The following is an 18,729-nucleotide window of genomic DNA, read 5'->3' on the forward strand; positions in this document are numbered from 1 at the left end:
ACAAAGGAAGGGCCGAGAGATGTACATGACAGGATCCCTGGGTGCTACCAAGGGGCCAGGAAGTCCTTACTTGGTCTACCCTGACCTCTCTCCTGTCCCAGCCCCAGAGCCCCCTCTACGGTTCCCCAAACGTGCCAGGCACGGTCCCACCCCGGGGTCTTTGCACCTGCTGTTTTGCCTGGGAAGCTCTTCTGTACATACCCATGTGCCGGTCGCCTCACCGCCTTCCGCGTTCACTGGGCACCTTCTTGGGAGCCTTTCTGTGACCTCTGCATTCGAAGCACCAGCCAGCCCACCAGACACACATCCCCTCACACACACTGCTCTCTTCTATTTGTCTCCATACCTCTTATCACCTAATAAGCTTATGATCTAGTCCTTCCTTTTGCTGTCTGTCTTCCCTTTTGCTAATGTACGCTTGTTGGGAGTAGGATTTTTTTTCTCAATGATGAAAGCATCCTGATTGAAGTGAGTAGCAGTATATGCCCGCACTCTGACCTTTTGGTTAGTGATGCTGTGGTCATGGTATAGCACGTGCTTCCCACGACTTATCCGTGGGCTTGGGAGCAAGATCGTTGAACACACTGATTCTCAAACGCGAGCACGTGCACGAATCGGTACAATGTTTAACTTTAGGCAGATTTCTGAGCTTGCCCCCCAAAGCTTCTAATCCAGCAGGTCTGGGGTGGGCCCGAGAATTTGCTTTTCTAACAAGTTCCAAGATGAGGCTGGTGCCACTGGCCAGGCTGACTTATCTCTCAGCCTGAAACCCACGAGCTGGGAGGGTCCCCACGCGCCTCTGAATGGAGACAGGCTGTGACCTGCCTGCTTTGCTTTCCCAGGTGTGGAGGAGCATGCGCGATGCGGGCAGCTGCCGAGGCGTCCTGGCCGCGCTGGCCGTCCTGGCTGGGCTGGCAGGTAGGGACCACGGAGCTAGCTGGCATATGCTCCCGGTCATCCACCTGGAGTGGGCGGAAGGGACTTGGAGGAGGCCACGGGGGCACGTGGCTGCCAGCAGATCCTGCCTTAGGCTCTTCCTGTTGGGTCCCCTCCACCCCACCTCCTCCATTTCCTGCTGCGTCGGCCTCACTCCGGAAGGGTCCTTCGGGTGCACAGGAGCCCACCAGTCCTCCTCACCGGGGTCCTTGCCTGGGTACCTTCCCAAGGTCATTGCTCTTGTTGAAGCATCCCATTCCTCCGCCTGGATAGTCTCCCCTTCCGTTTCTACCTGGTCTTCAAGGAAGACCTGACGTGGGCGTCACCTCCTCCCTGAAGCCTTCCTGACCTTGCAGTTTTCTGGGTGATAACCCCAGCTCCCACTGTTGACAGAGTGAGGGACCCATTGCCTGTGAGACCTCTCAGTCCTCCCGACAGCTCCTCCTCATCCTGGAACTTTCCCAGAGTATCAGTGGGAATAGATTGCAGGTGTCCCAGGCCAGGGTCTCTGGATCAGGTTCCGCGTTGCAGGAGATGGAGTGTGCAGACCCCCGGGTGGTTAGGGTAACAGGAGTTTGTGCGCCAGCTTTCTTTTGACTACGTCTTGTCTCGATTTCATGGCTTCCGGTGTGTTTGTCTTGTTTTCCTAGCTAGGTTTTAAAGTCCCCGGGGTGTTCTTACTGCAGGGATTTTCAGGCGCTGTATTGAAGAATAATATCCATACAGAAAAGTGCACAAGTCGTAAAGGTACAGCTTGATGGAATTTTACAAACTGAGTACCATTGCGCATCGACGGTGGAGCCCAAGAACACGTCACAAGCGCTTTCTTCAGCCCCTCCCCCTCCATCAAAGTGATCATCATTCTGACTTTTAGCCGCGTAGATACGTCTTGCTTTCCGTATACTTTACGCACGTTTTGCTTTCTGTATACTTTACGCACCTCTAAACTCTGCTTCAGATGGCTAGATAATAGTTTTTTTTTTCTTGCTTTTAACTCCATCCACGACAGCTTGAAAAAATAAAACAGAATAAAATAGTATAGGAATGATCAGAGTGTGTGGTGTGCAGTCAGGACCGTTTTACAAATTTTGGTTTTGGGTGTGTTTACACATTAAGCCAAGGGAACCAGGCTGTGGTGTTAACATGTATTTAGGGGCAAAGATGTTTGGAAGCCCGTGCCTTATAGTACGCGGTGCTAAGCGTTCGGTAGGTGCTTGATATGCATTTGTTTGTAGGGTGGAGAGGAAAACGTTCTCCCTGCTTGTGTAGGGACTCATAGGGTTAGCAAACCAGGTTCAGCACACATTTTAGGAATATGGCTCCAACGTGGCTGTCTCAGCCTCCGTGGCAAAAAATCTCTTCCGGCAGCTTAGCGGGAAACCGATGAACTCTGCGTCTACAATTTTTCTGAGCTATTTTTCCTGAAGTACTGTTTTGAAGGTAGGGATGGCTTGGGTTGAGGTCTGGAGATAGCTATTCCAGGAGGGGAGAGGATTATGGGTAATCCTAGAGCCCCCTGGGGGATGGGGTCCACTGCAAAAGCCTGAACTCCTAGGATGCTTCATCTTGGAAAGTGTCGGGTAGAGACACCTCCAATGGCTTTGAATAGCTGAGGACAACCTCCACGTGCCCCCAGAGGATTCCTGCCAGGCCTCGCCTGTCCACCTTGCTCCTAGCGTGATGGGTTATTTGCTCACTCGGTGAGTATTCACTGGGAGCCTCTTACGTGCCATTTAGGTGCAGGCACTGGGACGAGGAAAACCAGGCACAGTCTCTGCTAACAAAGAGCTTAGACATCAATTGATAGAAAAATCAATACAAAATCACCACCTTGACAGTTGCTTCACTGATCCGAAAGCCTGTTATGGATCATTTGACCTGCACAGGGTGGTCTGGGAAGGCTTCCTGAGGAAGAGACGGCTTGGCTGGGAGCTGAGGAGTAAGCGAGAGACTAGTTCTTCAGGCAGTCACTGCCTGTGCAAAGGCCCTGGGGCCAGAAAGAGTCGGTGAGTTGGCTAAATCGAAGATGGTCTTGTGGGCAGAGGGTGGAGTTTGGGGCAAAATGAAGTTGCAGAGGACGTTGATGTGAGACTAAGAAGGGTCTTAAGATATGATAGTGTTAAGGGTGATCTGGTCTGTATCCTAAAGTATGGAAATGCTTTAAACAAAGTCTGCGGTGTTGGGGTGGGAGGTTGGAAAGGGTACCTGGTCACAAAGGCATGTTGAGAAGACCCGTCTGGCTGCCACGTGGAGAGCAGTCTTGGGTGATGGCGGTGGCACAGCGGTGATGATGGCACCTCCTGCTATGGTCAGCGGGACATGGGGGGCAGCTCTGGTACACCTCGGGACCCCCTCCCTCACTTGCCAGTTTCCTTCTGATGCTCCCAGCCCCCGATGTGTTTTGACTACCATTTTCTCCATCGGAGCTGTCTTACCCGGGCACTTCCCTTCTACCGCCCCCTGCTTTATTTCCCTTTCTCCCTTCTGCTTTTAATTGTCCGCTTGTCTGTTCGTTTCCAATGTTAAGTAAGAGATGGGAGCAGGTGAGGCGTCCACAGGGGCAGGAGGGAAGCTGGAGAAGAGGAAAGTGGAAGAGTAGAGGGACTAGGTGGTGCAGACCCTCTGTGCCCCACACGCCAGGGAGACGCCTGGCTGCCGCTCCAGGGAGCCGAGAAGTAACAGTTGCAGAAGAATGGTGCTTATGCTTGGGCTCTATCTGCAGAGGCCTGGGAGGGGCCGCGCAGCTGGCCCGCATGCTAAGGTGTGAGTGATTTCAGTTTTGCAGCTGTTACGGCACAATGAGTAGAAGAGAAGCTTCTCAGTCCCGGGTGGCAGCCGGCCATTTACACGGAGATGACTGGTGGAGCAGGATTTGCAAGGCAGGAGGAAAGTAAGGGGGGGCGGGGCTGAAGCCCTGGCTTTGGAATTGGAGGGTGCTGGCATGCATGAGCATCTTGCAAGTGGATCAGCTCCTGCAAGGGAGGACCCGGTGTTGGGTGATCACCATCGCTGGTGGCCGAGGTGGGTGCGGGGACACTGGTCGTTCCCATGGCTCTGCCTCTGGTTTGGCCCTTTGCTCTACAAAGTGAAAGGGAGAGCAGAGGGGAAAGCTGACTGTTTGGTGAAAGGTCTTATTTACAATTTTCTCATATTTGTCCTGTGTGGGGCAGGTTACCCACACCGCAGCTGATAGGATGCAGGTGAGGGAGGAGTGAGATTCCAGGGCCTCACGTTACCGGAAATAGAGCTTCTGAGTCACAAGGCAGAGCAGGAGGGGGGTTTACTCATGGTGGCAGCAAGGATCGCAGGCAACGATGTCAGGGGAGTTTAGTGATTAGGATTTGATGTCGCCTGTTTAATTTAAAGGCCAAGTTCAGAGTGGAAGAGTTTCCATTTGGTCCAGGTCCCTCCCAAGCTCCCACCTCCCGAGCTGCACAGTAAGGTCTGTACCTGGTGCATTCTTGCTCCCATGTGCAGTCTGCGGGGAAATTAAAGACTGGCTTGGAGTGAACAGTGTTTTGGAGTGAATAACCTACCCGGCACCAGGAAGTGATGGAACCAGGGTTTCAGATGCTCTGCTTATCCTGCTGGAGTGGCCTGGACGGAGCATCTGGCCGGGCATGCCCGGTTCTCACCGCCCCTGCGCTCCCAGCACCCAGACCCGGGGGCTGTGTCCAACCTACTCCCATGGACCCGAGCCCGAGGTGGGAAAGATGTTGTTGTCACAGTGTGGAGTGTATGAGGACACGTCGCGTCTTTTTTCCCTCCGGGTGGGGATTTGGCTGTTTCTTTCCTCTGAGCTTTTTTTAAAGATACAATTCAGGGCTCGTGGAAGGAGCCAAGTTGGCGCACAGGCTGTGGCTTCCCTGGGGAATCATTTCTGACTTCCCTTCTTCAGGCATTTTCCCTTTTTAAAAAAATCCCGGATGGATCAGAGGGATCCTTGGATCAGAAAGATGTGCCCAAGGGTAAGGGAGAATACCCAATTTGAGTGGTTATTTAGCGTCATACTTTCTCTTTCTTTCTATCATGCCCAGAGGCAAAACAAAGAATAGTGATCGTGTTTACCCTCAAACAGGATTAGTCCTAGTTAATTCTGACCTCCCCTCAGTTCTGCCTCTTTGGAGCCTGGGATCTCCTAGTTGACCCAGTCCTACGGGCCTCAGGGACGCTGCCTGTACACCCCATTCTCTCCCATTGACCTGGCCCTGCTGTGGGCATTATCCCTGCAGTGCATTCTGGGTACTCAGGTCAGTGTCAATGTGTTGATGTGTGTCTGGTGGGGAGGTTCCTTCCCAGAAATCTTTCAGGTGGTAATTAGATTCTTTTAGAACCTGCCTTACAACTTGACCTTATAAGATTGGAAGGAAAGAGGGGCTGCAGTTATTTGGGGGCACCCAGTGTGGATGGGGGCTGCCTGGTGGACCCACAGGGTTCATATAGCTCCAGAAGGTGATAGAAACATGCAGTCTTTTTTTTTTTTTTTAAAGATTTTTTTTTGACGTGGGCCATTTTTAAAGTCTTTCTTGAATTTGTTACAGTATTGCTTCTGTTTTATGTTTTGGTTTTTTGGCCGTGAGGCATGTGGGATCTTAGCTCCCGACCAGGGATTGAACTTGTAGCCCCTGCATTGGAAGGTGAAGTCTTAACCACTGGACCGCCAGGGAAGTCCCTGGAACATGTAGTCTTACTGATGGTGGCAGGCGTGGCTGAGAAGAAACCAAGAGTGTGGGCTGTTGGGGGATCTTTTTACTATAAACTCTGAGTGAGATCAGAGGGCAAGGAGTGGGAAAGAGGGAAAATTCAGAGTGGGAAGGGCTGAGTTTGCGTCTCAACCCCACCACTGTGATCACAAGTCCTGAGACGTTGCTGGTCTTGATTTCCTCAGCATTAAAATGTAAGAGGTAACAGATGAGACATCTTGGAGATTATCAATTGCTCTGTAAGTTCTGCTTTGAATTATTATTACAAACATGGGGAAGTCTAGGAAAACTCTGACCACCGATTCACTCTTCTGGGGTGATAAGAAGGTCAGTCCTAAATGGCCGAAAGATTTCTCGAGTTCTTCAGGAGCAGAACACACTCCATCTTGAGTGTTTCTGACTGAGTTCCCATGAGCTGGAGAGGTCTTGATGCCCTCCATGGGGAAGGCCAGTTAGGAGTTGTCATTCCAGTTAAAACCAGTGTCAGAGTGCATCTGGTGAGCAAAAGGTAGAATGTTGTGAGAAGTCTGAAGGAAACATTTTACTTTCCTCTATGATTTTCTTGGTTTGTCTTGTAAGTCACATAGTAGTGACTGCTTACTGAGTGCTTGAGGGTCATGTTAAGGGCTTTACGTGGATCGTCTCATCTGGTTCTTAAAACTAGTTGCTGTGGTGCTTTTCACCAACCTTGGGTCCACTTGCGCAACACGCAGCCAAGCCGGTCTACTGACGTGAGGTTGTGGTGAAGGAAGGTGCGGCGTTTGTTCCAAGCACCAAACAAGGAAAACAGGCAGCTAATGCTCAAAAGACCCAGACTCCCTGATCGCTTTCAGGGAAGGGCTTTAAAAGGCAGTGTGAGGGAGTGGGTCATGGGGTTCATGAACAGCTCGTGGACATTCTTCTGGTTGGCTAGTGGAGAGATAACAGGGTAGTATTTCAGGAGTTAACATCATCAGCCTTCTGGTTCCAACTGGTCTGGAGTCTATGTACTTGTGGTCAGCATGCACTTAACTTCTTTCACCTGGTGGGGGTTTCAGTATCTGCAAAACAGCTCAAGAATATGGCTCAGGATATTATCTGTGGCCCTGGAGGAGGAGCTAAGTGTCCTTGACTTTGTTTTATGGCTAAACTATTATTATTTTGTCTTGTTTGACTGTTTTCCTTTTTTTCCTGCGTTTTCTCACTTCTCTGGTTAAATTTGCTATTTGGAACTCAGGGGAGGTCTAAGAGGTTAAAGTTTTTCTACAAACAAGAGGCAGGGGGGATAGGGGAGGGGCGGGTCTGTCTCTGGGAAGGCCCTGTAGCATTCTGCTGGGTTTCAGTACTAGCGTCCCTGTTGTGCAGTGAGGGGAGTGGTCAAGGAGAAGTGTGACAACTTTCCCAGTGAGGCAGGACTCTGGAGTTGACGGTATTATGCTCTAGAACTACCTGACCACCCGCTGGAGTTTTAGACACAACACTAGATGCTCTAAGACTCTCTACGAGGCTGCCAGATGCATCCCCCCAGTGTTGTCATTGAGGGATCCCACTCTCCTGCATCCTTTACATCCCCACAGGGTTCTCCTTGAGGGAACCCATTCTCCTACATCCTTCTATGTGTTTTCCCTCTCTGTGTCTCCCCCACGTATCTCTTCTCGTCCGTAGGAAGTGGGGTGTGGCATTAGTGACAGTTCCGTCCTAAGGGTTCAGGGGGCGTGCGGTGCACCATGCTCACGGCAAGCTGGGGTCTCCACCCTCTATGCAAAGAGAAGCTTCTTTCCACTTCCCCCTTTGAGCCTTGGGATCTCCTCTGAGGTGGAAATCACATGTCCTTCCCCCTTCACTGGGAGGAAATGTCTCACTTCATGGTGAGGCTGAAAAACTTGCCTGAAGTCACAGAACTAGGCTAGTGGTGGCTCTCTGGACAGGCTGGGGTCAGATACTTAAGGTAACATCCCACAGGAGTTGGAGGAGGGACATTGCTCTCTCCAGTCCCAATCCCACTGGGAGTTCCGTGGACTGTGGAGTGGGGAGAGGGCCATGGAAAGGAGGGCATGGGCGTGGCTTCCTGTCCGCTGGAAGCTCCTGAGCTACTGGGAGACCTGGTATTGAGACCAGTAGGACATGGAATCTGAGCCACGGGATGGTCACCCAGTGGTCACAACTGGTACACAGAAGTGCTACATTGTACAGTTGACTTCTGTAGTCATCCCCTCACCACCTTGAAAAATTGGTTGTCTTTTAGCTTGTGGATCCAGCAATGAAATCCTAGAGGGTCCCAAGAACGTCACGGCACTGAAGGGCTCGGAGGCTCGCTTCAACTGCACCATCTCGCAGGGCTGGAAGCTCATCATGTGGGCTCTGAAAGGCACGGTGGTTCTGAGCGTCACACCCATGGAGCCCATCATCACCAACGACCGCTTCACCTCCACGAGTTATGAAGAGGGCGGTAACTTCATCTCTGAGATGATAATCCACGACGTACAACTCAGGGATGCGGGGCAAGTCAAATGCAGCCTCCAGAACAGTGACCGGGATGGATCCGCCTTTCTTTCTGTCCAAGGTGTGTATGCAGGTGACTCCAATGGGAGCATTTGGAGTTCACTGGGTTAAATGTCAGGGGGCTGGAAGGGACCTTTTGAAGTTCATGTCATATATGGGGACATATAGGGTCGACCTTCAGTTGGTGCTATGCTTAGAATTATTCTGAACTGATGGATATTTTGTTACTTATCACCACGCTCCCTCCCCCTCGCCCTTCTTCCTGGCCTTCCTTCCTTCTTTTATACGTGGACTCGCCTTCAGCTGGTCTTGTGCTTAGAACTATTCTGAACTGACTAGTGTTTGTTGTTTTCAGGTGTTTATTTCTCTCCTCCCATCCTCGCTGACTGTCTTTCTACTTTCTTTCTTTCTGCTTCTCTCCCTTTCCTCTTCCTTTTCCTTCCTTTCCCTTTCCTTTCCTTTTTCTCTTATTAAGACTATTAAAGACAGCTTTTATCACTTTTTCATCTGACCAATTTCAGTCCTAATAGCTTTTCTGGAAGTACATCCCGGAATTCTGGGGCCAGTTGCGGTCACTTGTCTTTGATTTAGAGAGAGAGTTGACGATCATTGCGCTTTTTCTAGTTTTTCGTATACTTGACTCTATTTCTTTGCCTGACGTCATTTATCAACGTTGAATCATGCTTTAACTTTTTCCTCTTTCCAGCTGAATTTCCCTAATCTATTACTCTTCCTGCCCCGAGTGGTTCTTATAATCAAAGGTGTGTGTTCACTAAGCCCTACCAAGTCTTTTAGAGAAAATAAAGGAGTAAACAAAATTTATAATAATGGATAACTTATTTTTCCTTTTATCATTTATTCATTTTCATCATAGGGCAGTTGTGGGATCAAAGGTGATTTTCAGGTGCTGAAGATTATGCTACTTAGTGAAAAAAATAGAAGGATACGAGGATTCAGAACATCTTTATCAAAGTTTAATCATTTTGCATTCCTTAAAAATGTAATTATGTACTATTTGTAGACGCATGGGAGCTTTTAGAGTTCCTGATTTCTATGGCAGCATTTCTTTTAACAGACTACATTGTGTCTTTGAAATTTTTTCTTATGCCTGTTTATTAGTTTGTTTAGCAGAAATTTCCAATGATTTAGTCTATATTCATATTACTATCAAATCAAATTTGATAACGTTCGGTGGAGTTACATGTCTACCTATTTCTACTTGCATTTTTTAATTTAGTCAAATTGTTATACCTTTACTTTTATGTGTCTTTAGTTTTGTGTGGTTTAATTAGGGGCACAGTGATATTCTCTAAATAAGTGATTCTGTGAAGCTACCTGGATTATTGGCTTAGCTTGCATGACCAAATTATTATTCTAATAATTTGTGGTATAAAGGAAAGAACACAGGACAAGGAACCAAAGATATGAGTTCTGGTTTGCTTCTTTTTGTTTGTTTTTTTTTGCGGTACGCGGGCCTCTCACTGCTGCGGCCTCTCCCGTTGCGGAGCACAGGTTCCAGACGCGCAGGCTCAGCGGCCATGGCTCACGGGCCCAGCCGCTCCGCGCCATGCGGGATCCTCCCGGACCGGGGCACGAACCCGTGTCCCCTGCGTCGGCAGGCGGACTCTCAACCACTGCGCCGCCAGCGAAGCCCTGAGTTCTGGTTTTGTTTTCATCAGTTACCTACCTTGGTGACTCCTGAAATGGCTCAATTTCTTTATCTTTAAAGTGAGGATAAGGCTCCCCTGCCCACATCACAGGTTTACTATGAGGATCGGATGGAAAAATGACTGAGGATGGTTTGAAGACTCCAAAGCCCTGTCTGTTTCAAGTTACTGCAAATGAAGCTGGTGGGGCAGAGAGGTCTAGTGGTAAATAGCACAGATGTGGGAGCCTGACTGCCAGGTTCAAGTTCCAGCTCTATCACTGACTGACTGTGTGACCTCGGACATGTTACTTAATGACCTTGTGTCCTAGCTTGCTCATCATAGGGCAGTTGTGGGATCAAATGAGTAGGTCTATATAAAGCCTTTAGAGCAGCACCTGGTTCATAGCAATGCCCATAAAGTCATTTGCTGTTATTTGTTGCGTTCCCAGTAGGAGCGTGCCGGTGTGTTAGGCGTTTAAGGGGGACTCAGGGTGAATGCAATAAGACACAGTCCTGCTCTCAAGAATCTTACAAGAAGAGTAGATAATGCAAGTGCATGAATAACAGTGGTGCAATGTCGATGCTGGCAAGTGCGATGAGAGGGAGACAAGGTAAGGTTCAAATTGGGAAGGGAGATGAGAGACTTAGTGAAGGCTTCTAGGATGACTCCACAGAGCAGGTGCCATACGGGATGTGCCTTGAAGGTCTGTAGATAACAGGCAAAATGGGGAAGCAAGAGAGGAGGAGGGCACCCCTGGATCGAGGAAACAGGGTTAAAGGCATGACTTATTATTGCTATGCTTATGGCATATCAGATTCACAGATCCATGTGGTTTTATAGCATCTTTCCCAAGATGCATCTATGAAGTTGTCTGAATACCCCTAACATGCATTTTTAAATGTTGGTAGTTACTGTAGCTTTTGGTTTTAACACAGATGGAAGAACGAGAATCTGGGGAAGTTAAAGTCTTCCTCAAGGTCACGTGGAAGGAACCCATAGATGGAGACAGAACTCCATCCGTTTACCCTGGTTGCACTGGGCTGCATGGCACTTTGCTCTTAGAGAAATAAAAGTTCTCTGGGCAACAGGGTCTCTTCGAGGGAAAAGAACCATGAAAAAAGAGGAAGCATCCAGTTTATTTTGAAAGTGAATTTTCTAAATTTTGTTTTTTTCCTTCCCATGTATCCACAAGAAAAAGAAAGAGAACTTACATAACTCCATGTTGAGTCATCCAAAATCTACATGAGTATTCTAGCCATCACCCTGTGTAAAGTGCTTGTCATGCCACTGGATGACCTTTGTGAAAGCCAGTGGGAAAAGGTGGATCACAAATACTGAAAAAGGAAATGCTTCAGGTTGCTGTATTTCTGCCCATACACCAATTAATCACACACCAAACTCTAGACCTCTTGTGTTTTGAAGGCCACTAAGACTTGAGTTCAAGATCAACTGTTACTAACTGAAGCAGTACCACCCCCCACCCCCAGTTTCTGTCATCTCAAACCTCTCCATCAATGAAACAATGAATGAACTAAAAAGAATAAACACAAGATCCTGTAGTCTGAAGGGACAAATCTGTTGCCGTCTCACTGCTGCGTTTACAGTAATCCTTGAAATAGCTAAGGTGCTTTACTTGCACCAAGACATTACTCAAGAAAGGAATAACTGGAAATTAGCATTTCAGAGTAAGAAGAGTTTTCAGAGCTGATCCAGCTCAGTCTAGTCTGGAAACTCCCGGGCAACCCCTAGATTCTTTCAGGGTGGTCTCTGCGGTCATGACTGTTTCCATGGTAATTCTAAGATTTTAGTTGCCTTTCTCACTCACTGTCATGAGTGTGCAGGGATTTTCCCGCTGTACGTTGGGGAGGTCTGCATAACTCAGTGGACCGGCATTTTCCAAGTGACTGATGTATAATGATACAAAACCATGCACGGGTGAAAGACCCATTCAAGGGGCCAACTAGAGCAATGGATTCGAATGTAACAGCATGAAAGTTCCTTAATACGGTTTCAGTTTCCACAGTGTAACTGACCTTTAGGCAACCACTACTTGTCAAGTTTTGGTGTATCAGTAGTATCAAAGAATATCCATGATTATCTGAAAAGCTTCCTCACCACTCCAACCATATGTCCGTGTGAGGTCAGATTTTCTTCGTATACTCCAAAGAAGGCAATATACCGCAACAGAATGAAGGCAGAAGCAGATATGAGGATCCAGCCAGATGTTAAAGAGATTTGCATAAATAGAAAACATGTCATCTAATTTATTTTGGGTTAAAAATAAAGATATTTTTCATAAAAATATGTTAATCCATATTAACAGGTAATAGGTTATTAATGTTATTTTAAAACAAATGTTTGAAAAAAATAAGCAAATATTTAATTCTTATTTCAAATATGGAAAATATTGATAGAACCCACATAAATCAAAGGTCTTTGGAGTCCTCAGTGGTGTTTAAGAGTATAGAAGTTACTGAAACCAAAATGTTTGAAAACCACTGACCTTGTTACATCATCTTGTTCACCAGGTAGTAAACAGAGAGCCTGAACATTTCAGTGACTTACCCAAGGTGATGGCAATTCTGTGGGAAAGCCGAGATCGAGAACAGATCTTTTGATTCTTAGTCCAGTGTTCTTTCCATTATATTACATGGCAGGGAGTTTTAGGGTATTTTAATCTGAATGTTTCACTGTCTATATAGTTCACTAACGCTGTGTTTTTACCGGGGCCAATCCTCAGGTTATTTTAGTAATATTAGCAATACAAGTGCTATTTTCACATGGGTCATTTACAGTGTGAACCCTGGCATATGCAGGTGTGTCTTTACTAAAAACGTAAAAATAATTGACCTAAGTAATATATTCTGATACAGAATTTAAGGTAGTTATTTCTATAATTAGATTAGATTAGATTTTTATTTAATTTGTACCTAGAAAAATATTTTAAGGTAATATCATAGGAAATTATCCTTAAAAATGTGACTCAAAAATAAAATGAATCTGACTGACCAAAGGCCAGGAGAGACTTGCTTCCCATGAAACTTTGAGATGTGTTCTCCTTACAATGAAAAGAATGTAAAGGTTGTTTCCCTTTTTGCTTTGGCTCCTAGGGCAGCCCAGGGCAAGGTTGCAACTCCACTGCAGAGATTGTGTAGCCCTCCATGGGGGGCACATCCGCCCTCTCTTTCCCACGTAATTGATATTCCCTTGGATCCTGATTTTTATTTATTCATTTTCTCTGGAATCTGTTTTCTCGTGAGCCACCTCCCCTTCTTCTGTGAACCTGACAGGTATAAATGAAATACACAGATCAAACCTGAGTTAAGGTTTCCAGATACAAACGCAGTCAATTTGCGCTTGGGAAGATAGTGCTCATGCACTGTGATCTGAAAGAAAATTTTAAAACTATCTATGACCGAGAAGCCTGATCATTCCTTCCAAACATTTCTCTTTTCTTCTTTAGTTATGGGGCAGTTGTTCATTCCTGAAGGCAGTCTAGTAGTCGTGGAGGATAAGCCTTGTAATGTGACTTGCCGCGCATTGGGCTGGACCCCACTCCCACGTCTTTCCTGGGAGATTGGGGTTCCCGTGAGCCATTCGAGCTATTACTCCGTCCTGGAGCCTGAGGACCTTCAAAGTGCAGTGAGCGTTCTGGCTTTGACGCCGCAGGGCAATGGCACTGTGACATGTGTGGCTGAGATGGAGCAGCTGCGCGTCCACGAGTCTGTAACTGTAAATCTTACTGTGGTTCGGGCTCCCTTGGGTAAGTGAAGACTTTCTGCTTTATACAAAGTGGATGATTATTGCATGCTTTACATTTTGTATGTTGTGCTGCTTAATCAGCGATGCCTCCCTTCCTTCCTTCCTTCCTTCCTCCCTTCCTTCCTTTCTTTACCATTTGAGATTTAGTTGGAGATTTTATGACATTTTACCCCTAAATACCCCAGCATGTGTATCATAAGAACAAGGCCATTCTACATAGCCCCAATGTAGTTGGCAGTCAGGAAATTTAACATTGATACAATACTATTATACAATATTCAGTTCATATTCACATTTCCCCGACTGTCCTTTCTAGATTTTTTTCCCCCAAACCAATATCCAGTTAAAGGCTACGCATTGCCTTTGGCTGTCAGGTCTTCTTCTGTCTCCTTTAACGTCCAGTGGTTTCCCCCATTTTTTTGTCTTTCCCGATATAAACATCTTTGAAGGATCCAGACCATTTTTGCAAGATACCCTTCAATATGGATTTGTCTGAATTTTCCCAACATACTTTGATTTAGGTTAAATATTTTTGGCAAGACATGGGTAATGTCATGTGGGCATGTGAGGCCAATTTTCTCTATTATTGGTAATAAGTTTGATCATTTGGGTAAGGTGGTGTCCCCCAGATTTCTCCTTTGTAAAGGTACCCTTTTGGCCTTTATAATTAATATACGATCTACAAATACTGTGTGAATATCTTGTTTCTTAACAGTCTTTCACATAATAACATTTGCATTCCTGGGTAAGTCGTTGCCTGAATCACTTATTTCTATAGTGGTTGTAAAAGAGAGGTTTTTCTGGTTCCATCATTTTTCTATATTTATTAGTCTGGCATTCTTCTGTAAAGAAGAGGCATTTCTTTTCCTCCTTTTCTTTCTTTCTTTTTTCACAAAAATTTTACAGTTTTAGTATGGACGCATTTTTATCCAATACATTATGATTTATTTCCATCGTTACTCACTGTGACGCTCCTCCAGATTTGGCCAGCGGGAATCCCTTCCGGCTGGCTCTGCTGTCCTTCCGGTGTGTCCCTCTTAGTTTTTTTTTTAAACATCTTTATTGGAGTATAATTGCTTTACAGTGGTGTGTTAGTTTCTGCTGTATAACAAAGTGAATCAGCTATATGTGTACATATATCCCCATATCTCCTTCCTCTTGGCTCACTAAGATGTTCCGAACTTTCTTCACCTTTCCCCTGTTCCAGCCTGGAATCAGCCAGCTCTCCAAGGAGCCAACCCAGCTTGCTTTTAAGCAACTTAAATATGACAAAGTATGGTCCAGGCTTTGAAAGGGAAGATTGAAAAAAGTTCCATTAGCACCAAATGGAATGAATTTGTTTAAACCACACACCTTAACAAGGTAATAATGCAGCGAAGAGCTCTGGTCTATGATGACGCCTCACAGAAATGGGTTTGGATATTAGCTTGCCTGCAAAGCTTCTCTTTTGTAGGGGGAGGGCAAGGGACATTCGGTTTCCCATGATGGGGTTTAATTCGGCTGAATTCTTCTTAGCCTGGGACCAGTGAAGTGAGTGGCCTTCATTACGGCAGCTGGAGTCGCGACAGTTTCGCACGGGAGAGCGTTAGGGGTGTGACGCAATGAGTCTGACTTTACTGGACTCGTTTGGAGAAGGGTAATTTGTTTTTAAGTTATTCATCAAGATCCAGAGCAGCTGGTGGCTGGCTGCCTGTTGTGTGTCTTATGCAGGTTTTAGTATCTGAAGGCGTCGTTACTGCCTGGGCTGGGAGAGCTGGCTTGTAGAAGCAAAGCCACGTTTACAAAGAGCTGAAGGTGCACGAGGCTGGGCTTGTTCAGGCTTCTTCAGGAATCAGACAAAAGCATCAGCCCTGCCACTCATTTCTAAAAGTGCAAGGAATTTGTGTTCATTTCCGGAATAATCCTTTCAGGTCCTTGAAAGAAGAATAACACGGTCAGCTTAGGGAGTCTAGTGAGTTCAAGCCAAAAGGTTGTATTACACACATTGATTCTTTAAAGAAAAGCATATTGAAAGGTCGCAGGCTAATGTTTTTTAAAAAAAAATCGATTTTCTCCATTATAGAGGTAATACAGCCTTTAAGCATCACAGGCGTACCTACAGTAGAAGGTGAAGGCCCCCATCACACCTACCATGAGCCAAGGTCCCTCAGTCCTCTGTCTGATCGTCTGGATTGTTTTCTCTACGTACTTACAAGGCTGTGAACTGTGAAAGTGAAACCATGTTTTTCGGACCCACGAGCACCTTGTAGACTGTAGTGATTCCTGGTATGATCTGAGTTTTGTGGGATGTGGTCATTTCGAGAGCAGACGAGAGAGGTGGGAGTCACCGTCCCGGTGGGAACTCTGGCACTAGCTGTGTGATGTTGGGCAAGGCACTGGCCTTCGGGGCTCAGTTTTCTTGCCCGTAAAACGAGGTGGGGAGGAGCATAGGGCAGACGTTCCCTCTCCTTGGCTGCCTGTCAAGGGAGCTTTAACACGTATGCTGATTCTCAGGCCCCACCCCAGAGGTTCTGACTTACTTGGTCTGTGCGGAGCCTGGGAATTGGCATTTTTAATAAAAAGCTCCCAAATTACTGAGCAGTCAGGATTGGAGGCTGCTGAAATGGAAACTCTCCAAGGCCCCGCCTCCTGACCCAGCCTCATCAGGTGCTACTATTCGCAGACTTGGACACCAGACAGCCTGGACTCAACCCCCAGCTTGCCTACTTACTTGCTGTGTGACTTTATGCAAGAGAAAACCTCTCTGTGCCTCAGTTTTCTCATCTGGGAAACTGAGATAGTAATAATCCCTACCTTCTAGGGTAGTTGTTATTGTGAGAAGTAAGTGGGTTAAAACACCGAGAGCCCTTAGGACAGTCCCCGTCCCAGAGCCCACAGGACAGGAGAGTGAGCGATGGTTACCATTTATTTTATGGATTCAGAGATCTCCTGTGTCCCTTCTAGTCAGGAGCATGCTTTGCCCATGCTGGTGGTGACATTTTGTAGTCATCCAGTTGGTTTTGAGAGATTCTATGTGCCCTTTGAAAACTCTGAGCCGCTCCTATGAGAGCATCTGGGAAATACTATTTTCCTTGTCTTCACAGATGGGAAAAAGACAGTCTCGGAGCTGAGATTAAAATCACACAGTAAATCCAGTCATGCAGCCCTCACGTGCATGTAGTTGTGTGAAGGAACGTAGGGAGGAAGGCGAGCTGTGTTGACCCTGGAGATAACCTTCCTCAGTCACTATTTGTGGGTTCTCAGGTATAGTATACCTATCCTCGCCTGCAAATCTGCCGTTCACCTTGAATAATCACACCCACACCCTTCAGTAAGGCTTGGTGTCCACCTAGATTCCCTGTTTCCTTTAAGACGTGGGCTGTAACTTCCCCAGAAGGATTCTTCCAGACTGGAGACCCAACATGGCAGGATAGAAAGACAGGAGTGAGAGCCCCTGGGACTTTCCTGCTCTGAGCGCCCTTGACCCTTTTACCGAGTCTTTATCTGAGTGTCTTATCTGCATGACGCAGGGGTTGGGTCATGGATGAGATCATTCCAAGATTCTGTTTTCTGTCCACTGTCACGATTTTTGCTTTATCAATATATGACTATTGTTTCTTTTTCTTTCAACCCACTGTAAAGGTGCTCATTTAAAAATTAGCCTCATGGGGCTTCCCTGGGGGCGCAGAGGTTGAGAGTCCGCCTGCCGATGCAGGGGACGCGGGTTCGCGCCCCGGTCCGGGAAGATCCCACATGCCGCGGAGCGGCTGGGCCCGTGAGCCGTGGCCGCTGAGCCTGCGCGTCCGGAGCCTGTGCTCCGCAACGGGAGAGGCCACAGTAGTGAGAGGCCTGCGTAATGCAAAACAAAAACAAAAAAGCAAAAAAAAACTAGCCTCATGCTAAACAAAAATACCCATGATATATATGCGTGGGTGTACGTATATGTAAGTACTACATGATAAATTAAAAGTTATTATTAAAGTAAGGAAGGTTCTTCTGTGTAGCTCCAGTCCTAAAGTACATCTCTTCACAGTGCACACCCCACACTTTTCTCTGGGCTCCCGGGGAGTAGAGGGTTTAAGTCTTTCTTAGGTAGGAAGCTCCGTGGGAAATTTGACCCCAGTGGAAGCAAAGAATGAGCCCTGTGGCTGCCATTTGGGTGAGAGCCTGGGGCTTTTAGGTGAGGGCAGGCGTCACTTCATTGAACTTGGTGGTTGAATTGAGGGACATGAGAGGCAAGCAGGGCACAATATCACCCGCTCTCTTTCTTGATTCTGTCCCCAGCCCCAGAGAGGTGGCCTCCCGTCCTTTAAACAGGCCCTCCCTGGGGATCGCTGGCTGCCTCTATGCAAGATCAGAGGAGAGTTGTTAGGCCGAGACTCAGATGACAGAAGTTGGCACGCCGAGAGTTTTCTCCAGCAGGGGAGGAAACACCCTGACAGAGAGGGTCTGAGTCGGTCAACAGTGTGTTGACCTTTTCCAGTAAGAATGTCAAGCCTGTCTCTTGGATCTTGAGCCAGACCTTAATGTTTAACCCCAGCTGGCTCCCTTACTATGAAAACTCCTGTTATTTGCAAACTTCAGTTGGTAAAAGAGTTCATCAGACCGAATTAAAATGACCACGGCAACCTTGAACACGTGTGCTGGACTTTATAGCGTTCTGCACCTTGACCCCCATCTCTCGAGTCTCTGAACAGCCTGGTGGGGTGAGAATTGTTACCGATGAGTGAGCCCAAGGCCAGAGGGGGCCCAGGGACACGGTGGCCATGAGATTAGATTGGTTCCACTGACACAAAGGCAAAGGTCTCCGTCTGTCAGGGAGCTTCCAGAGGGGTCTGATTGTGAATATCCTAAATGCAGTTCTGGGCTTAATAATTTTATCATCACATCAGAGAGAGGGAGAATATAGGGGTGCCCTGTAATGTGGCAGGTTGCTTGGGCAGTGCTTACGTTTTGGCTGCATTTTGGGGTTCTCAAAGTGTGGGTCGCCAGCCACCTGCATCAGAATCACCCGGGGTCCCGTTCCAGACCCCTGACTTGGCATCACGGGAGGTGGGCTCTGAATCCGTGTGCACGGTAAACATTCCAGGAGATGCTTGGGATTCTGCTTTCTGTGGAGCAAGGGGATGAGCCACATTGCTCTCTGGATGTGAAGGGTCTGGCTTGTTTTGTTGTTTTGGGACCATATACTATATAAATGGCATGAAGAGCCTAGGGGC

At 47.2% G+C, this 18,729-nt stretch overlaps 1 protein-coding gene across 1 annotated transcript in view; it reads left to right on the top strand.

Moving 5' to 3' along the window:
- Positions 1–854: 854 nt before the first annotated feature.
- IGSF5 (immunoglobulin superfamily member 5) overlaps positions 855–18,729 on the top strand; it is a 37,628-nt gene continuing 19,753 nt past the window's right edge. Inside the window, exons 1-3 of the mRNA XM_007111257.4 lie at positions 855–918; positions 7,864–8,181; positions 13,233–13,532. Coding sequence (XP_007111319.1) covers positions 855–918; positions 7,864–8,181; positions 13,233–13,532 — 682 coding nt within the window. The remainder of the gene's footprint in view (positions 919–7,863; positions 8,182–13,232; positions 13,533–18,729) is intronic.

The sequence above is a fragment of the Physeter macrocephalus genome, chromosome 8 (assembly GCF_002837175.3).
Source record: "Physeter macrocephalus isolate SW-GA chromosome 8, ASM283717v5, whole genome shotgun sequence".
In the NCBI taxonomy this organism is placed as follows: Eukaryota; Metazoa; Chordata; class Mammalia; order Artiodactyla; family Physeteridae; genus Physeter; species Physeter macrocephalus.